Source organism: Diabrotica virgifera, chromosome 2, assembly GCF_917563875.1.
Source record: "Diabrotica virgifera virgifera chromosome 2, PGI_DIABVI_V3a".
NCBI classification, from domain to species: Eukaryota; Metazoa; Arthropoda; class Insecta; order Coleoptera; family Chrysomelidae; genus Diabrotica; species Diabrotica virgifera.
Window position 1 is genome coordinate 271,639,271 of NC_065444.1, and position 23,132 is coordinate 271,662,402.

The 23,132-nt window shown below is 31.8% G+C and overlaps 1 protein-coding gene across 1 annotated transcript; it reads right to left on the reverse strand.

Annotated features, from left to right (window-relative positions):
* Positions 1–4,087: 4,087 nt before the first annotated feature.
* On the reverse strand, positions 4,088–22,131 carry LOC114331400 (C-type lectin mannose-binding isoform-like). The gene is made up of 4 exons (XM_050643202.1): positions 22,054–22,131; positions 17,791–17,843; positions 10,811–10,919; positions 4,088–4,418 (listed from the first exon to the last, which is right to left on the reverse strand). Exons 1-4 carry the CDS (start codon positions 22,115–22,117, stop codon positions 4,135–4,137), a joined length of 510 nt encoding a protein of 169 aa, XP_050499159.1. The 5' UTR covers positions 22,118–22,131; the 3' UTR covers positions 4,088–4,134.
* Between the last annotated feature and the right edge of the window lie 1,001 nt (positions 22,132–23,132).

The window sequence follows — 23,132 nt, forward strand, 5'->3', positions numbered from 1 at the left end:
ATTTGTCGGATCGTAAATATTTTATCTATTCGCACACCTAGTTCAATTGTGCCACAACTGTAAAAAATTCGAGTTTTGTGTTAAGGCTGTAAAATATTGCCTATATAATGTCCCATCCTATGCAATACTGCCTGAACTAAAATATTGTTTTGGATAAGTATAAAGTAAGTTACTTCCATATTTCACTGTAGGGGTTTGGAGATTTAGAAAATGCAATATGGCCATAACTGGGAGATGTGGCGATAATATACACTGCCAGAATATAACCGATGTAATTATTCAATACGTTCAATATGGCCACAACTGCAAAAATCAATTGATTTTTTCATTATATTGCCGCCGTATCTCCTAGGTATCGTTTTATAAATGACTTTCTTCACAAATTTAATAAATTGTAATAAGATCCAGCGAATAACTGTATAATTTGCTACCTAAATTGTAATTTTGAAGCCTGTCATTCTCAAAATAAATTGTTTACAGGGCATAACACGTTTGCTACAGAACGTTTTGCTCATTTCTCGAGAATATTGTGTTTTGCACTTGTGGCACTATTGAACTAGGTGTGCGTATTGTTGACGTTCCAGTACGAAAGCCGCCTTGGTAGTCACCTATTTTAGAATATCTTCCAAATATGTAGTGAACCTCTTTAGCAAGGTAATTGTCAGAACTGATTATTCGTCTCTATTTCCTTGCTATAATTCCCAATAAGCCTAGAATACAGTAATTGGTCACGAATGGCAGAAGGGTCGATATTAGAAGAACTGAAAGAAGAATACCTATACTATGTGTATGTGCAAAGTGCAAAGTACAGATTGCCATGATGGTCACAAACATCCGAAGCAGATAGATACTATAAGAAGAAGAATGTGTATGTTTATACTTTTTTCTTTTTAATACATGTAATATATGAAATAATTAGTATTCTTTTTTATCCTATATTATATGAAATTCCGTTAAAATTACTTCTTGTTTTTTAAGTGCTGTCCCCCAATCAGAGATTGGATATCATCATCACTATCTTTACTCTACCTACCGCAGCGCTGAAAACTTCTACCAGTCCCTTAGCCTTCGGATGACCAAGGGGGCTAAATTTAGACCCCAATGCATATTTTTATTTAATAAATTCAATTTGGGGTCAAAGACGAACTCCCTTGGCCTTTAATGTTAAAATTTTATATTAAGTAAATACCGTCTATTATGTGGAATTGTGTGTAAGAAACATTTCAATATTGAAAAAAATTGTTTGTAAAACCTGTGGCGACGTAATTCCTGTATATTTCTGAAAGTTTTTAGTTCTAAGTTTATAATGATGATTCCTGTTTTTGTTCAGTTGTACCTAATTAAAAATATGTTTAACTAATGTTTATTTATAATTTATTGATACAATAGTAGCATTAACATTACGAATAAATTATTACATTTCTTAAAACAACTTCATTTTTGTCAATTGTCATTTTTTACTTGGGGTCATATTTTACCCCCGTTGGTCACCCGTGTAACAAAAAAAGGTTGGTCATCGGAAGGTTAAACTCTTCAACCATGATACTCTCCTTCTTCCTATACTCCTTCCGCCTCTTATCCTTCCCTGTATTATTAGCATTAGCATTTCATATCGCTGTTCCCTCATTACGTGTCCCAGATATTGTAACTTTCTTATTTTTACTGTGTTTATTATTTCGCATACTTTGCCCATTTCTCGCAATACTTTTATTTTCTACTGTGTCCATGCTATTCTAAGCATCCTTCTGTAACATCACATTCTAGATGACTGTGGCTTATTTATGTGTTCTTGCTTCAATGTCCACCTTTCAAGTCCATATTGCACTACAACATGTAGCGTATCAAAGCTCTTACTCAAAGCCCTAATCTAAGGTCTTGGTTTGGGAGAATTGGTTTCATTTTTACAAACGCATTTCTTGCTATTTTTATCCTGTTACCTATTTCTGTTGTTTGATCATTTTTCTCTGAAATCCAGGTTCCTTGGTATTTGTATTTATATATTAACCCTTTCTATCGGTACTTTTCCCAAATATATACTTGTTTGTATGTTTGTTTTCTTAGTTATTACCATGTATTTGGTCTCTTTTATATTCATTGTTAGTCCATATTCTTCACAGAAACTGTTTGTTTTGTTTAGTAGTAAATGGAGTTGTTCAGCAGATTTGCAAGGCAGTTGATGGAAAAATACAGGAGTAAAGAAACAAACGCTCATATAGTATTCATTGATCTTGAGAAAGCATCTGATAGAGTTCCTTGAGAGATTCTGTGGTGAAAGTCTCCAATAAGAAAGAAGTCCCTGGTGAATATGTAAATATTGTGAAAGATATGTATGAGGGAGTAACGACAAGTGTTAGGACAGGTGTGGGAGAGACTGATAAATTTCATGTGAAAGTAGGATTGTACCAAGGCTCTGTGCTTAGTCCGTATTTATTCTTATTAGTTTTGGACCAGTTTACAGCGAAACTCCATGGTGACATTCCATGGTGCTTAATGTATGCTAATGATGTGGTATTAGTAGGAAATAGTGAAAGAGACTTAGAACAAAAACTGGAACAGTGGAGACATGCTCTGGAGGAAAAAGGTTTAAAACTTATTACGACAAAAACAGAGTATTTGGAATGTTCATTTAAAGATGGAGTTACAACAAATAAAATGGTATCTTTGGATAATGAACTGATTGTAAAAAGCAATAGTTTTAAGTACCTGGGATCGGTATTACAGAGTAATGGAGTAATAGATGGAGATGCATGCAGTAGAAAGATGGATGGATGAAGTGGAAAGAAGCGAGTGGTGTGTTGTGTGACAGAAAAATTCCAATGAAGCTGAAGGAAAAATTCTATAAAACAGCCGTAAGACCGGCTATGATGTACGGAACTGAATGTTGGGCAGTGAAGAAGAAAGAGGAACAACGAATGCATGTGGCGGAAATGAGAATGCTTAAATGGATGAGTGGAGTGATAAAAAAGGATAAAATTAGAAATGAGTATATTAGGGGAAGTCTAGGTGTGGCACCAATTGATTCCAAAATGAGAGAGCATAGGTTAAGACGGTTTGGTTATGTTCAACGTCGAGACGTTGATCAGCCAATACGAAGAATAGCTGAAGTGTAGATTCCTGGAAGGAGTAGGAGAAAAAGACCAAAGAAGACCTGGGGTGAGACGATAAGGCAGGACATGTTGGTAAAGGGGATTAACATTGATATGACCCAAGATAGAATTCTGTGGAGAAATGCAATTAGGGAAGCCGACCCCGCATAAGGATAAGGCAAAGAGAATGATGATGGAGTTTTTCCATGCGCCATCTGCACATCCTATGTTGTTAATAGATCTTCCGTTAATTAATATTCCTTCACTTTGAGATAGCAATGCTTCTTCAAAAATATCTTCACTATATACCTTAAAGAGTAATGGAGACATAACACATCCCTGCCTAACTGCTCTCCTGATCTCAACTTCTGGACTGGGTGCGTTATCTATTACAATTTGTGCTCTTTGATTCTAGTAAAGGTTTGTTCCTTTAAAAGGACGTCCCTTTTGTCTATGTTTTTGTCTTTAAAATTTAAATCAATTTTTCATGTTTTACTTTGTCAAATGCTTTCTTAAAACCAACGTAACAAACGTGCACATCCACATTCATATCCATGCATCTTTGAGCTTTAATATGATCAATATATTATTGAAAGCACATATCGCATCTCTGGTTTTTATTCCGTTTCTGAACCCAAACTGACTATCTTTCATTCCTCCTTCCAGTTTCTTATTTATACGACCATGTATTATTTTCAAGCATAGATTGAGAATGTGACTTATTAATGATATTGTTCTGTATTCACTGCAATCTTTAGCGTTTATATTTTTAGGGATAAGTAGCACAAAAGGTGGAAAGTAACCATTGTTATGGTATGTTTTCTGTTTTGTACACTGTGTTAAACAAGTCTACGGTAATGTCTAAGATTTCATCATTTATGTATTTTAAGCTTTCCACTTTGATTTGGTTTGGACCTACTGCTTAACAATTTTTGCTGTTTTTAATGCCGATTTAATTTTCTCTTTTGTTACCTTTAAAACCATTGTTAAAATTACATAAATACCAAAAAGTGATTTATATTACTATAACATTATTTGAATAAAACAATCAAATTTTAGAACAACCACAATTGCAACCAGAACAACAAATCTGCTTCTCACATAAAGGATAAAAAAGGCGCTTACAAGCGATATCGTTCCAATTGGTACTTGTTCCGTTATTAATTACTTGTATGCATTCTTCGTCTCCAGTAGCATTGTTTGGTTCATGAAAGAGAGTATCCCAGTTAGTGTACACAGGAGGTTCTTGAGCTAACCACAGCCAGTGAACTTTGTCCTGAAGTCTATTTCCTGAAGTCCATATGCCGTTGTCGAATGATGTGTAATTCACTCCTAGAATAAAACACAAAATGTAAAAGAGCTGCTGCTCTCTAGAACAGAGGTTCTCAATCTGTGGTACATATACCATTGGTGGTAGAAACGCAGAAAAAATTAAAATAGTAGTACTTAGTAAGTATTGATAATACAATTTAAAAATATAGGTGGTACCAAAAATAATAAAAATAACTGTAGGTGGTACATGACTCAAAAGGTTGAGAACCGCTGCTCTAGAACAGGGGTCACCAATTAGCGGACCGCGGTCCGCATCCGGACCGTGAGCTAGTTTTTTGCGGACCGTCAATAAATTCCGAATATACCTAGTGTTTGGCAATTTTGAAAATGTTTGGCCATGAAATTGTGTACTATGTTTGGCTCAACTTATGTGTGCAAAGCCGCTTTATCAAGAATGAGCTTTATTAACAATCGGTAGAGATCTCACTTAACAGATGAATATCTCAACTCCCTAATGAGACTGAGTTGCACTAAACTCACTCCAAACTTCAGACAGGTTGTACATAAAAAATGTCATTTTTCTCTCTGATAATTTAATTTTGTAAAATTGTTATACTTACTAATCATTAATTTTGAAATTAAGTAAGCTGTAATATAAAATTTTCATGTGCATTTTTTTATATTCTTTTCCTCTCTCCATATGTTAAGTAAGAGTACTTTTCAGATGTGCATTTAATTAAAATAATTTTCAGATTTAATAAGTTTGCAACACACACTTTGCATAGAAACTAATGTAGAAAATATAACATGTTAATTAGCATTTTGTACTATGCACCAATGTACCAATATATACCAATTCTCCACTCCCAAAGCTTAAAAATCTCTTGCTATAATTATCTCGCCACGGGAGTCGAGGGCGTCCGCGTGATCTTCTTCCAGTTGGGACTTCCTCCCACACAAGCCATACTGTTCTTTGGTCAGAATGTCTTCTGAGATGCTCTGCCCAATGGTCTCTTCTAGACTTTAGTTCTTTTATGGCGTCTAGGTATAGTTTTTAGTTCTTATTTTATATTGTTCTACTGCTTCATCCTAAGCATAAGATCATCCTTAGGATTTTTCTTTCCCAAAGACGTAGTCTCTTTTTAGTGCAGCCGATATGTGAAACAATTGTTCATTTAATGATAGAAGCATATAAATTGGACCACATATACTACATATACAGGGTGTCCCGAAAAGATTGGTCATAAATTATACCACACATTCTGGGGTCAAAAATAGTTCACATGAATCTAACTTACCTTAGTACAAATGTGCTCATAAAAAAAGTTACAGTCCTTTGAAGTTACAAAATGAAAATGGATTGTTTTCAATATATCGAAAACTATTAGAGATTTTTTATTGAAAATGGACATGTATCATTCTTATAGCAGGAACATCTTAAAATAAAATTATAGTGAAATTTGTCCACGCCTTAAAAAATTTATGGGGATTTTGTTCCTTAAAACCCCCCAAACTTTTGTGTACGTTCCAATTAATTCATTATTGTGGTACCATTAGTTAAACACAACGTTTTATAACTTTTTGCCTCCTAGTATTTTTTCGATAAGTCAGTTTTTATCGACATGCGGATTCTTTTTCAATATATTTACGTAAAAAATTTATGGGGGTTTTGTTTCTTTAAACCCCCCAAATGTTTGTGTACGTTCCAATTAAACTATTATTGTGGTACCATTAGTTAAACACAGTGTTTTTAAGACTTTTGCCTCTTAGTCTTTTTTTTATAAGTCACCTTTTATCGAGATGTAGCTTATTGTTTAAAATATGCCTAAAAATGTAAATTATAAATAAATTTTCAGATTATTAACAGGTCTCTATAACCGTACTTAACCATATACAAATATGTGGTGGATTCGACAAATATTCAAAATATCACGATAAACACTGACTTGATCGAAAAAGTACAAAGAGGCAAACCAGTTTTAGAAACATTGTGTCTAATTAATGGTGCCACCATAAAAATTCAATTGGAACGTACACAAACGTTTGGGGGGGTTTAAGGGAACCAAACCCCATAAAATTTTTATGGGGTGCACAAATTTCACTTTAATTTTTTTTTAAGATGTTGCTGCCATAAAAGTGCCACATGCCCATTTTCAATAAAAAATCTCTGGGAGTTTTCGATACATGAAAACAAATCGATTTTCATTTTGTAACTTCAAAGGGCTGTAAGTTTTTTTGTGTGCACTATTGTATACAGGTAAGTGAGGTTAAATCAATCTATTTTGGACCACAAAATCTGTGGTATAATTTATGACCAATCTTTTCAGGACACCCTGTATAAAGGTTCAAATTTAGATGGGAGGCCATCTCAGATTTTGCCTTTTACAAAAATGGCGGGGATTCAAAATGGCGACTATACATATATGACTAATAGCACGATAACTTTTGAACGAGACTTCAGATTTCAACCAAATTTGGTATATAGGTTTTTTTTTGATGTATAAGATCGAGGTCTTGAACTAGAAGAATCGGTTTATCAGAAGTTGTGATTTTTTTGGTTTTTATGTAAATATACGCTGTTTTTTTTTCAATTCTTTCACCCTGTATGTATTAATTTTTAAAGAAGTTAATACCGCCATTGAAAAGAGCGTAAAAATATATTTTAGGAAATATTTTTAATTTTTTAGTTTTGTTAATTACCATTTAATAAATGCAAAACGTATCTTCACATGTACCTATATGCGGCAGATTCGTGCAAATATTATAAGAATTATTGTGCATTTAATGGTAGAAGCATATAATTTGGACCACATATACTACACATATAAAGGTTCAAATTTAGATACGAGGTTATCTCAGTTTCTGTTTCTTTTACAAAAATGGCGGACATTCAAAATGGCGACTATACATATGTGACTTATAGCACGATAACTTCTGAACGAGACGTCAGATTTGAACCAAATTTGGTATATAGATTGTTTTTTTGATGAATAATATCGAGATCTTAAACCGAAAGAATCTCTTTAAAAAGAATTTGTGTTCTTACTGTTTTTTTATGTAAAAATATTTTATTCTTTTTCAATTCTTTCGCCCTGTATATATAAATTTTTCAAAAAGGTAATACCGCCATTAAAAAGAGTGTAAATTTATTTTTTACTAAATATTTTTAACTTTTCCGGTGTGTTCTTTACCATTTAATAAATGCATAACGTATGTTCACATGTACCTATGGGCGACAGATTCATTTTGAATGCCCGCCATTTTTGTAAAAGACTAAATCTGAGATCGCCCCATATCTAAATTAGAATCTTTGCATCTGTAGTATGTCTGGTCCAAATTATATGCTTTTACCATTAAATGCCCAATAATTCTTATATTATTATTTGCACGAATCTGCCGCACCTAGGTATCTACATGTGAAGATAAGTTATGCATTTATTAAATGGTAATTAACATAATTAAAGAATTTAAAATATTTCCTAAAAAATATTTTTACGCTATTTTCAACGCCGGTATTACCTTTTTGAAAAACTAGCATATACTGGGTGAAAAAATTGAAAGAGAAACAACATATTTTTACATAAAAAAACATTAACACAAATTCTGGTACACCGATTCTTCCGGTTCAACACCTCGATATTATTCATCAAAAAAAGAACCTATATACCAAATTTTGTTGAAATCTGTTATCTCGTTCAAAAGTTATCGTGCTATTAGTCACATATGTATAGTCGCCATTTTGAATGCCCGCCATTTCTGTAAAAGGAACAAAAACTGAGATGGCCTCGTATATAAATTTGAACCTGTATATTTGTAGTATATATGGTCCAAATTATATGCTTCTACCTTTAAATGCACAATAATTCTTATAGTATACAGGGTGTCCAGAAACTCTACCCACAAACGAAGACAGGAGATTCTTCAGATAATTTTAAGATAATTTAACCCAATTCACTTAGTCCGAAAATGCTTCCTAAGGGAGCTAGAGCTCTTTGAAGATGGCGTCTTGTAATTAGTTTTTCTTAAATACCTCCAGAACGCTTCTATTTAGAAAAACAAAAGTTGGTACGCGTATTTATCTACAAGGCTACAAGATATAAATCTAATTCATCTATTGCAAATTTCTAGTACCGATCATAGGCGTCTGTTTTGGGTAGGGCAACGGTTATTTTATCGCATAACTTTTTTATCTTTAACTTTTATGCATTTCTGACACTGGATTATGAAATTGTGAACTATTCTATTACTTAAAGGTACTCTTGTTTTAAGTCGATAGGACACACGGTTTTCTAGAAAAATCGATTTGAAAATTTTTCGCTATTTAAATAAAAAAAAATTCAAAAAAAAAACTGTTTAGAAAGACGAAAACTGGTACATTTATTTGGGTCTAGGACGTTTCATCGCCGCCGTTTCGATGCCGCCAGTTCGATGCCTATGCCGGCCGCTTCATCGCCAGTCAATTAATCGCTATCTGATATATTTCCGAATTTTCGACAGTTACAATTATTAGTTATTTTTAGTATTAATTAGGAGTTCTAGGAAATGTGAGATATGACGGCGATGAAATGGACTGGCGATGAACCGGCGGCATCGAAACGGCCGGCGATGAACCGGCGGCATCGAAACGTCCCATTCCGCATTTATTTATATTCCAGAGATAAATCGATTTCATTAGCTGCGAATTTCTAGTACTGGTCATAGGCGTCCGTTTTGGGTAGGTCAACAGTTATTTTATAGCATAACTTTTTGTCTTGAATTTTTGAGCATTTTTGACACTAGATTATTAAATTATGAGGTATTCGAGTACTAAAAGTTACTCTTACTTTATGTTGGTAAAATACTTCGTTTTTTGTTGAAAAGTTCTTTCAATTTTTTTTTCAAATTCCAAAAACGAAAAACTTTCAAATCTATTTTTCTAGAAAACGGTGTGTCCTACCGACTTAAAGCAAGAGTACCTTTTAGGACTAGAATACCTCACAATTTAATAATCCGTTGTCAAAAATGCATAAAAGTTAAGGACAAAACGTTATGCGATAAAATACCCGTTGCTCTACCCAAAACGGACGCCTATGACCGGTACTAGAAATTTGCAATGGATGGAATCTATTCATCTAGTAAAAATTCATCTGAAAAGTAAATATGCTTACCAATTTTCGTTTTTCTAAATAGAAGCGTTCTGGAGGTATTTAAGAAAAACTAATTTCATGGCGCCATCTTCAAAGAGGTCTAGCTCCCTAAGCATTTTCGGACTAGGTGAATTGGGTTAAATTGTCTTAAAATTATCTGAGGAATTTCCTGTCTTCGTTTGTCGGCAGAGTTTCTGGACACCCTGTATGCACGAATCTGCCGCATATAGGTACGTATGTGAAGATACGTTTTGCATTTATTAAATGGTAATTAACGTATCTAAAAAGTTCAAAATATTTCCTAAAAAATATTTTTACGTTCTTTTTAATGGTCGTATTAACTTTTTGAAAAATTAATGGGTGAAAGAATTGAAAAAAACAACATATTTTTACATAAAACCAGGAAAAACACAACTTCTGGTAAACCTATTCTTCCAGTTCAAGACCTTGACCTTATACATCACAAAAAGAACCTATATACCAAATTTGGTTGAAATCTGAAGTCTCGTTCAAAAGCTATCTTGCTTTTAGTCACATATGTTTAGTCGCCATTTTGAATCCCCGCTATTTTTGTAAAAGACAAAATCTGAGGCAAAATCCCATCTAAATTTGAACGTTTATATGTGTAGTAATTATATGTGGTCCAAATTATATGCTCCTATCGTTAAATGCACAATTCTTATAATATTTGCACGAATCTGCCGCACTACTTCGTTTGTCTTTGTTATCGTCCAAGTTTCGCTTACATACATCACTACGAGTCATATGCTTGTTTTAAACACATGTATCTTTGTATGTCTTTTTAGTTGTTGTTTCGTGTTTAAAAAGGTTTTAAAGGGCGTAAAGACATCTGTTGCCGGCTTGTATCCTATTGTTTCTTTCTTGTGATCCGTTATTTTCTTCAGTTAATACCTAAATTCTCTGGCGCGCTAAAAGTTAGAGTCATCGAAATCATGGATACTCGGAAGTTTTCAATAGTTATGGAGTAAATGATCACGCTTTTGACACGTTTCATTTTGTATTTGCTGAAGTATAACGAAATGAAAAATAATTTTTAGTGCTAGCGAAGCATTATCGAAGATAAAATAATTGTGATGTTCTGATTTCTTTACATACATCTTCCTTTTTATAGCATTTCACGTTTTTTCGGAATCGATTGTATCATCATCATAGTCATTAATAGCTTGACAGATATGCTGTGTTCATAACTGAGCTTTAGCAGCTCAGACAGTTTGAATAATGGTCTTTCTTCATTGGTCTCGGATATTTTTTATGATTAGTTTTTGATTACTTTTATGTGGAGTGATATTTTTACTATTTTCTCACCTGTCGTTTGTAAAAATTTACGGATTTCGTCATTCTTAACTTTACTCTGGATACTAACTAATGACATTCCAACGACTTGACATACTGTAATAGCGTTAGCCCAATTTACCTAAAAGTAATAATAGTCCGTTCTTTAACGGTAAAATATTGCAGAACCTCTAAATTTTAAAGAACCGCTTGGATTGACATGAAATTTGGCATACACATAGCTAATAAGTCAAAGAAAAAAAGTGAAATTGTGCCGATATGTGCTTTTGTCCTGGGGGTGGTTTGCACCCCATCTTGGGGGTGAAAAAATATTAGTCCAAATAAAGTCAGGAAATGGATAAACTGGCTAATTTTAAGTAACTTTTGTTCTGTAGAGTTTTTTCACTAAGTCAATACTTTTCGAGTTATTTGGCAGTGAATGTGTTCATTTTTTCAACAAAATAACCACGCTTTTAGACGGTTTTTCGCAAATAACTCAAATAGTAAGTATTTTGTCGAAAAAAGATTTTTAGCAAAAATATCGCCTGTAAAAAACTAAAAAAAATTGGTGTATATATTACGTCTCTACACCTAGCAGAAGCAGAGTTATAGCTATTGAAAAATAGGTTCATATTCGTCAAATTCCAAATGGAATATTTTAACGTGAAATAACCCAAAAATTAAGCACTTTTTGGGAAAAACTCATTACAACTTATTTAAAGTATTTAAAAAAAGCTTTATTTTTTATGAAAAAAAAATTCTAGAATCAAAATTAAACAAGTTACGCTCAAAATAAAGTTATTCCCTTTTGGTTTTGGTAAAAAAATCGAGAAAATCACCCCCTAATTAATATCTTAAATGAACTTAATCGTTACGACTTCACAAATTTATTGACTCGTGTATATATTGTTTATATGATCTGTAAGTTTCATCGGTTCAAAGTCTTTATTATTGAAAGGGCTGTAGTTAAAAGGGGTTAAACGAGTCACTGATCACGAATGTGTGCAAATTTCGAAACACCAAATCTCAATCAATTTTTGTCTAACAGAAAAAAAAAGATACGTAATATTCAGAAAAGCAAATCTGACTATTTTTTGTTTTTCGAGATTTTTGGTATCTCCAACCATTTTCAAGTTATTTTGAAAAAAAAAGCATATTTTTCAAAATTTAAATTTTTAAAAATTATACTTTGAAACCAAATTGTTTCAAAATTAAGGACTTTGAATCAATGAAACGTACAGATCATATAAACACAACATAAGTAAAATAATTTGTAGAGCGGTAACGATTAATTCATTTAAGTTGCTAATTAGGGGGTGATCTTCCCGATTTTTTTTTGCAAAAACAAAAAAGATCAACTTTATTTTGAGCGTAACTTGCTTAAATTTAATGCTAGAAACTGTCTATAAAAACAAAAATAAAGCTTTTTTTAAATACTTTAAAAAAGTTATATTGGCTTTTTCCCAAAAAGTGCTTAATTTTTTGGATATTTCACGTCGAAATATTCTATTTGAAATTTGGTGAATATGAATCTATTTTTCATTGGCTATAACTGTGGTTCTACGAGATCCAGAGACCTAACGTGTACACCATTTTTTTTTACTTTTTTATAGGCTATATTTTTGCTACAAACATTTTTTTCGACAAAATACTTACTTTTTGAGTTATTTGCGAAAAAACGTCTAAAAATGTGATTATTTTGTTGAAAAATGAACATATTCACTCGCATATAACTCGAAAAGTGTTGACTTAGCGAAAAAGCTCTATAGAACAAAAGTTACTTAAAATTAGTCAGTTTACCCATTTCCGGACTTATTTTGGACATATATTTTTCACCCCCAACAGGAGGTGAAAGTCACCCCAGGGCAAAAGTACACATCGCCACAATATCACTTTTTTTCTTTGATATGTAAGCTATACGTATGCCAAGTTTCATGTCAATCCAAGCGGTTCTTTAAAATTTAGAGCAAAAACCGTGAAAGAATGGACTATAACATGAATTAATTACGAAATATCACAAAAAGAAAAATTGTAAGGTTAATAATAAACGAATATTAACAAAAACTTTTGCTTAACCAAATGAGAATAAATACAAATGATTTTTGACAGTCTTGATGACTGATTTTCTTCCTGCCCACCTCGCTTTTTACTTCGATCTTTCCTTCAATTAAGGTTTGCCGAAATTGGTACCTTTCTTTTCTAATTACGTAACCCAGTTATGCCATTTTTCTCTGTTAAATTGTACGGCACATGCACAGCAAATAAGACACATGCACAGCATGAGTCGTTCTGTACCAATTCTCCTCAAGATTCCTTCATTTGTTATTGCAGGGCCTATTTTACTGCTAGGCCCGTGAGGCACCTGCCTCAAGCCCGCATTTTAATGGGGACCGTAAAGATCACACAAAAAGTCTTATTGCAATAACAAAATAAATTTTCAAAATTCTTTCATTTTACGAACAGCAAAAAATGATAAATGATAACAATAAGAGTTATATTCATAAGAAACTGTACTATGTGCAACTATATTTCTATTAAATAACTAATACATTTAAAAAGGTTATTAATATTATTAAATTGTATTAACGGGCCCGAAAATTGTGTAGTGCCTCGGGCCTGATTTGAAGTAAAATAGGCTCTGGTGATGTAACGAATGTCATTTTTTTAACATTCGCGAATACGAATGCGAATGCGAATATCTCCTACTGACATTCTCGAATGCGGATGCGAATGCGAATGTCCAGTTTTTTTAATTTGTTTCTATTTTTGTTATGTTTCCTAAATTTTTAATGAAAAGTTAATTGATATTTAGTGTAAATCAATCTGAATCTTAAGCTTTATTACATAATACCAAATAATAAAAAAAAGTGAAGGCTGATAATGTGATTATACAAGGTTAAGTTCTATCTATCTGTTGCCCTTCATTTGTCCAAAGTTGAACGTAGGCCTCCCCCTTACTTTTCCACTTTTCTCGGTTCAGTGCTAATGCTGTCGATCTGGTCGCTGCGTATCTCTTTAGGTCATTCGATCATCTCGTCTGTGGTCTGCCCCTTTTTTTTTGTAGTCCCAAGGTCTCCAGTGAGTTATCGCTTCATTCCATCTTCCGTCTCTTTGTCTGCTGTTGTGTCCTGCATATTTCCATTTGAGAGTAGCTGCATGTTTGAGGTTAAGTTACCTTTTCTTAATAAAAAAGATGAGAAGTGAATAGATTTTGATTTTATTAACCTAATATTATCTTAAAATTATTTTTTTTCTGGTTTTCATATTCGCAAAACATTCGGACAAATTTCGCGAATGCGGATGCGAATGCTAATATGCAAAAACATGCGATTATTCGCGAATGCGAATGCGAATACGAATATTCGTTACATCACTACTCTGGTTATTCGTGCGGATCAGGAAACTTTAAAGATTCGTCGATAAATCCATATCTTAAATGTCTCCAGTTTATCCATGGTGTTTATTTTTAAAGTCCAATCTTTCATGCCATATAGGAGCACCGACCATACATAGCATTTCGTCAATCTTAGTCTTAGGCTCAAGTCAAAGTCAGAGCTCGTAAAGACGTTTCGGAATTTTCGGAATGACAGTCACTGTAACTAATATCTCACAATTTTTTTAGATTCTATATGGGCACAACAACAAAACTAATATAAATAAATACTATTATAAATAAAAACTACTTATAAACGTATGCATAATTATCCAGCTTTAATAAGAAGTAATTATTTATAATTACTTTTTAAATTATGTATGTAATATTTTGAATAATATTTATTTTTGTTTATCAAATAAAGAATTTAAAAATAAAATATTATTTTTCAAAAATAAAACTGACAGTAAAATGTTTAAACAAAGTAATTAGTTACTTTCCAATTTCCAAAAAGTTTTCCAAAGTTTTCCAAAAAGTTAATTGCATATGTGCATAGTACTTACAAAAGCTAATACAAATTTAAAAAAAAAATTCGTTTATGTTGAATAATATTCGAGATATTACAACCTACTTAAATATTAAGTTGTAATGTCACATTCACTAGTCACTAGTCACTTCAACTCGTCGCATATGCAGATGATCTAGTCATCATAGCGAATACGAAGATGGCACGTATAAAAGTAGTTGAAATATTAGATAAGGAAGCGAAGAGAATAGGGCTACAGATAAACCAGCACAAAACAAAATATATGACGGTAGGAAAGCATGAAACAACAAATCAAAAATATCTAATAACTAAGAACCATATATTTGAAACTGTATTTTTACCTATAGCTACTTGGGAGTAACAATAGGGAAAACCGGAAAAGAAAGACCAGAGGAAAGAATTCTGAAAGGCAAAAAAACAAATGAAAAATGAAAAAAAATGGGCAAAAGAGAGATAAAAATACTCTGTTACGCTGATGACACCGTGTTAGTAGCAGAGTGCGAAGACGGCCTACAAAGATTATTGCACGAATTCAACATTAACGCAAAAGAAATGAATATGAAAATATCAGCCCAAAAAACAAAAAGCTTAGTAATTTCCAAAGAACCAATAAGATGCAAATTGGAGATTGACAATCAAATTATACAACAAGTAATGACTTTCAAATATCTGGGAATTAATCTATCAGCCGACAACAATATCGAAGAAGAGGTAAAAGACCAAATAATTAAAGCCAGTAGAACGGCCAGATGCCTAAACGACACAATTTGGAAAAACAAACACCTAAGATTGGAAACAAAGGCCCGAATATATGTTTAAGTCAGTTATTAGGCCAGTTATGACTTACACGGCCGAAACAAGACCAGATACAAGCAAAACACGAAGACATCTGGAAACCAACGAAATGAAGATCTTAAGAAGGATTGGTGGAAAAGGACTACAGGATGGGATAAGAAGTGAGGAAATCAGACGCATATGTGGAGTAGACAATATAAATACCTGGGTAAAGAACAGAAAAGAAGAGTGGAATGAGCGCATAAGCAGGATGTCTGAATCAAGGATAGTAAGAATAGCCAGGGACAAGTCACCGTTAGGCAGGAGAAGTATAGGACGCCCAAGGAAAAGATGGAATGACAACTTAGGGGCAGAATAAAAGGCACCGTTGAAGAAAAACAGGCAGTACTGCCTATATAAAAGAAGAAGAAGAAGAAGAAGAAGAAGAAGAAAACATATGGAATGGATAGAAATCTGCTGAGAAACAAGACCCTAAGTAAGAGAACCAAGATGAATTTATATAAGACCTTAATAATACCTGTTGTTATATATGGGATGGAAACAACAATGATTAACAAGATAGAAGAAGATATTATTCTGAAATTTGAAAGAAAAATAACGAGAACAATAATTTGCCAAAATGTAACAAGAGAGGGAAAAATACGAATTTAAACAAATGCCGAAATTGAAGAAGAATTAAAGAGAGAAAATATAGTCAGATGCATAAAATCGTTTCGCTTAGAATGGATAGGACATATACAAAGACGCCCACAATCAGATATGCTAAAAAGGATAACTAACTGGACACTACTATGGCTTAGGTGCAGAGGAAAACCCAGAAGAAGATGGCTGGATGATGTAGAAGAAGACATAAGAGGAATGAATGTGAAAGACTGGAAAGTTCAGTGCAAGGACAGTATGGTGGCATGATGGTTGTAATCCCCGATGATGGGGTTGATTAAGTTAATACACCAATTACCGGAATATATTTATTTAAGTCACCATGTACGAAAATAACTAGTTGGTGTAAGAAATGGATAACGTCTATACTCTAACCACGTCGGTTTCTAAATAATGAATAATCTTTTTCTTTACTTTCTACGTATCTATAAATAAATCGCAATTGTTTGTTATGATTGACCATACTTGAATGTGACCTTGAATTACTAATAGCAATATAATTGCTGACTTCAGTGTTTTCAAAATGCGTGGCCTAGATTACAAAACCAATGTCACTCATTTACGAAATCCAAACAATGCATGTAAATAATATTTGCTTAAGACTTTTAAAAATTAAATCGATATGGATTAACTCTTAATTTTTAGATGCATAAAATCGTTTCGCTTAGAATGGATAGGACATATACAAAGACGCCCACAATCAGATATGCTAAAAAGGATAACTAACTGGACACTACTATGGCTTAGGTGCAGAGGAAAACCCAGAAGAAGATGGCTGGATGATGTAGAAGAAGACATAAGAGGAATGAATGTGAAAGACTGGAAAGTTCAGTGCAAGGACAGTATGGTGGCATGATGGTTGTAATCCCCGATGATGGGGTTGATTAAGTTAATACACCAATTACCGGAATATATTTATTTAAGTCACCATGTACGAAAATAACTAGTTGGTGTAAGAAATGGATAACGTCTATACTCTAACCACGTCGGTTTCTAAATAATGAATAATCTTTTTCTTTACTTTCTACGTATCTATAAATAAATCGCAATTGTTTGTTATGATTGACCATACTTGAATGTGACCTTGAATTACTAATAGCAATATAATTGCTGACTTCAGTGTTTTCAAAATGCGTGGCCTAGATTACAAAACCAATGTCACTCATTTACGAAATCCAAACAATGCATGTAAATAATATTTGCTTAAGACTTTTAAAAATTAAATCGATATGGATTAACTCTTATTTTTTAGATGCTAATATAAATCCTTTAAAACAGGAAGAAATGGAAAAGAGTCACGAAAATAGCAAATACAGACAGCAAGCTATAAAATGATAAAGGAGTAATCAACCTCACCCAAGAATACTATTTTAAACGCCATGGCGTTAGCTATAATCCCTAGGAATGGTAATGCTTAATAAATAAATGAATGTCACCTAAGTCCATTAATTTTATACTTCCCCAACTAATCTTTAAGTTGCTCTTCAATATTTCCTTGCATTTAAATCTTTGCCAAGTGCCTATTTCAAAAGGGATGCTTTTGCAGTTTAAACTAATAAAACTTATACTGAATATTACTGAATAAATTAACACACAAACAATAAAAAAAAATCTAAAAATACATAATTTGTACTGTACCTGTTTGTCTCCTAAATAATAAGTGTTTTTTGGAGTTGCTGCACAACATGTATCTAAAAATTAAGAAAATATGGAGAAAAATTTATCAAATTTAATAAATCGTTTAACTGTATTTATATATGATGTAGTTTTTGTTCGTTATTATTTCTCGTTTTCGAGAAGAAACAAGAAATATAGAAAAAGGTTCAAAGCTGAGGTTCTAACACAAATATCGTCAAACGCAAAATTTATTATACTGTGGAGGATATAATATGAAGACAATGAGAGAAATGAAGGAAATAACAGATGCTTGATAGTTCCTTCCTTGAAGGTCTTGCCTATAATATTCTACAAATATTACCAACCAACAGTACAAATATACAAGAACCAACATCAATTCTGTGATAAGAATCGTAAAAAAAAACAGTATTGTCCACGATTAATGCCAAAGACACGGAACATGTATCAGTAACTGTTTTTCAAGGAAGCTTTCAAGCTTTTGTTCGAGAAATTGGCAAATAATACGAAATAATAAACACGACAAAAATAACAAACTTACAATTAGTGCAGTCAATGAAGGTGGATATGAGCTATTACCTCCGATTTTGTAGAACCTCCATCGATTTGCTTGAAAATGGGTGAGTGGTTAGAGGTTATCTCAAGGAACAAAGGTGACATGGTGCCAACTTGCGCTTTTACCCTGGGGTGGATGCCACCCCTCATCGGGGGTGAAAATTATTTTATTAAAAATAACCCCACAATTTGATAGAGGGACAAATTATAAAAAAAATTAGCTATATAAAGTTATTAAAATAAATCTAAACTTTTTGAGTTTAAATTTTAATTTTTCGTGAGAAAGATTCATGTTTTTAACCGATTTTTCATAAATAACTCAAAAACTATAAGTTTTTACAAAAACTTTATTACTTTCAAAATTGTGGCTAATAAAAAATCAAACAAACTTACTAGAAAAACCTTTCAATGTTAACTAAAAGTGAGTTATAGGTAATTGAAGGTATATTTCTTTCGTCGAGTATAATGATGATAAATACCGGGAAAATGATGCATTTTATAATATAAACTTATTAAACATTTGTCAAAGTTCATAGAAATATCTATCAAATAAGCCCTCGAACAAGTTGATAGCATTAAAATTTATGCACCAAAAATGTTTCAAAATGTATCTTTTAAAAATTACTCCAAAAAATGTTGTTTTTTTGTAAATAACTCCGTTAATTTTTAAGACATCAGGTTCACCTAAAAACTAGTTAAAAGCTTATTCTAAGAGCTATTAAAAACGTCGAAATTAGTCTTTTAAACCTCTTACTTGTTTAAAAATAAAAGGTTAAATGGCCCCAGATACATGGTTCTCGCAGCAAAATTGAAATTTTAAACGTTTCTATCTCGATTATTTTTTACTCTACGCAAATAGTAAAATGAGTAAAGTCTTTGGAATAGAGAAAACTAAAATATAGTCATATATCATTTTTTACGTATATTGAGTATTTATTTTGGAGTTATTTTCAAAAGAAAATGAAAAGTACGATAATTTTAAAAATTCTGATTTTCTTAAATTATACCTTTTTTTAAATATGCATTCTAAACCGATCAAAATTGTTGAAATCATTAACTATGTTAACCTAAAGAAATTCTTGTGCGGATTACTAAAAATTTAAATTTTTTTGGAAATGGCATGTTTTATTTTTCACTTTTTCCTAAAAAAATCCAAAGGGTTCTCTTATTTTCATCATAACTTGCTTAATTTTGATGCTATTAACTTCTACTGGAGCTCATTTGATAGGTATTCCAAAGTACTTTGACAAGTGTTTAACAAGTATATTCTATAAAATGCATCGTTTTCCCGTTATGTAAGCTTGGATCCTTAGATTTGAATACTCGTCGAAAAAATTAACATTCAATTACCCGTAACTCACTTATTATATAACATTAGCTTAGTTCTTTAAGTGGGGACTGTATTAAATGTTTTATTATTTTTAATTTTGGTAATAATAGCTTTTTAAAAAAAAGCTTTTAGTTTTTAAGTAGTACGTGAAAAACAGCTTTAAAACATGCATTTTTTTTAAGAAAAAATGAAATCTTTGATATTTAATAACTCAAAAAGTATTGATTTATGTTAATAACTTTATAAAACAAATTTTGTTTAGAAGTTGCCCCTCTATCGATTTATGGTATTATTTTTAATAAAAAAAATTTCACCCCCGAGAAGGGGTGGCATCCACCCCCAGGGTAAAAGCGCAAGTTGGCATCATGTCACCTTTGTTACTTGAAGTATATTCTAACGACTCACCAATTTTCATGAAAATAGATTAAGGTTCAACGAAATCGGAGGTGAAAACCTTCAGTGACTCCACTAAATATTTGGGATACGTAATGAGTAGAGTTCGGGAAATATGCACTTAAAAAACCCTAAAATATGCATGCAAATATGCACAAAAAACAGTTGAAATATGCACTTAAATATGCTTTTATGCATTTAATGCATATACGGTAATCCTTGTTTTGAAGGTATTTAATTATTTATTTGATGCCAATGGACTGTTGAGGCATTGAAGCTAAATAAAAAAAAATATTTATTTTATGCTAAAGTCATAAAAAATATTTATTGAAATTTCTATAACCTACATCATTATATTCATTTATTCTTTATATTTATCATCATTCTCTATAATTTATTATTACAATTATTATTAAAACTGTACATTATTAAACGTTTTCTAAATTTTCTACAGAAAAACAGCCGTAGGTATATCTGATTGTAATTGTTTAAGCATACACAGAAAAAATTCTTTCTACTTCACATGAAGTTAAAGAAGCTTACTTAAAATATTGTTTAATTGAGGGTTCTACCTATAAAATTAAATTATCTTCACATTTCCGCATCATAATAATATTTTTTTTAATTATTTTGTGATGTTCCTCATTTTTCTTTAACGCCGTGCACAATGTTTGATACATTTTGTTGGTTTCTCCAAGGTGTTTAATTATTTCATTTAATGAATTGATAATTTCAATACTTTGGTCTAGAGAAATGTTTCGCTTTTCTAATTTAGTAATTGGCTAAGCAATATTTACAAAATTGGTTTGGATTGGATATGTGTCAAATTACTTTTTAATAACGGTTTTTTTAAAACATCCACACATTTTTCATAGCACCTGAGTTACGTCTTCTTCTAAATTACAAATTGACGTCTCTAATTCCTTCAAAATATCGGTTATGAAATTTACAGAATTTAACCATGTTCTCCATCTAGTTATCACAGGTTCAGGTGGTAAAGGCACATTAGGTAAACGATCTTTATACACCTATACTCGCAGAAGGGCTTTCAAAATTATGTTTTTATTTTTGATAGAAGGGTATTAATCATTGGAAATTCCATCCTTATAGTTTGTAGCCTCCGGCTACTCTATTTGTAGCAGAAGCGTGCTCTAGACAGGTAATAAATTTGAAAAAATATTTTTAAATGTTGTCCACTTTTGGTCATATGGCGCAGCATCACCTAACAATAACAAAATGTTTTCACTAACAAAATGTGACTGCATTGCATATTGTAGAGTCTGCTTCGTCTCCTTTATTCGTCGCCTTAAAAATTGTAAAAGGCAGAGAAAGGATGTTACCAGAAAGTGGTTCCACGAGAATTTTCAGGTTTATTGTTTAGATCTGGGACTTTTCATTTCTCTTTAAAATGCATCTATGCAAAAAATGCAAAAAAGTCTAAAAATATGCAATTTTAATAAATGCATATGCACTTACAAAATTTATCCAAAATATGCAAATATGCACTTAATATGCATTTTTCATATTTATCGAGCTCTAGTAATGAGGGTACAGCGATATGAAATGGTAAGACAGATAATACAGGGATAGAGAAGCTGAGGAAGGAGTATAAGAATAAGGATATTGTCATAGTTGAAATATTTAAGAGACTGATTTAAATGCATTTCAGTAGCAGTAGATAGAGTAAAATAGTGACGATGATATTCAACGGCAAATTGGAAGACAACACTTAAAAAAGAATAAGTCAGCAGTGAACCAGATCGACTTACAAACTTTAGTTCAGAGTTCACTTTATCAAATTAATGTTATGATAGATAAAGAATAAAAACTTATAGTTTACTATTGTGTAGAATAAGAAAAAAAGAATACACAAAAATGTCCTATGTTTGAATAGAATTACTGAAAGTTATATACTTTAACATCAACATCAAGCAATATATAAATATGGCCTGCTTATATGTACTATTATACATAGTATTACATCTTACCCCCTTGTGATCCAGGGAACAAACAAAAACTAAAGAGAGATAAGAAAGTTACTAAACTGAACATTTTGTCTAGTGTATTAAAACCCATGCCAAAAGCTATTTATGTAGTAAGAAAGTCAATGAAATATTAAATTATGCTAAAATTTCAATTAACCATATCAGCAAAATATGTAAATCGGCAAATTTGCAAAACAATTAACGCAAAATGCAGAAGAGCTGAGTATTAACTAAAAATATTATATTTAATGATATTGATATGAAAAGTGAATAATAAATTTAAAGACATAAAAGCATATTTTTCATTTATAGTCCAGAGGAATAAGATTTTTCTCGTAACACGTCCCCCTCCAGGCGGATACCAATGTTTTTTTAGCAGTATGGACATCTATATTAATAACATATACAGTGAGCACGTAAAGGTTGGACTAAATTCATTTTCTCGAAAATGGACAATTCTGGAAAAAAATCCTGAAACAGGTCAATTTTTATTTTTAAATTACGACTTTTTAACATATATATTATACTATTGACGTCATCCATCTGGGCGTGATGACGTCATCGATGATTTTTTTTAATGAAAATAGGGATCGTGTGATAGCTCATTTGAAAGGTAATTCAACTCTCTATTCAGTAATATAAACATTAACATAATTATTTATACAGGGTGTCCAAATTTTTTTTTTTTGAATTAAATTTATTGACATAAAAAGAAGACTGTGTGTAATTTATTTAATTCAAAATTCATTTTACTGCTATCAGAAAACAGGAAAAAATGTTTATTTGGCAGATAAATATTGTTTTTTGCTTAAATTCAATACTAAAGCAGCCACCCACCAGACTCGTGACAGTTTAAACATTTAATCTAAGCGAAAAGCCATGATTAGTTTTCAAATAAACATTTTTTCCTGTTTTCTAATAGCAGTAAAATGTATTTTGAATTAAATAAATTACATACATTCTTCTTTTTATGTCAATAAATTTAATCCAAAAAAATAATTTTTGGGCAGCCTGTATAAATAATTATATTAATGTTTATATTACTGAATAGAGAATTGAATTACCTTTCAAATGAGCTATCA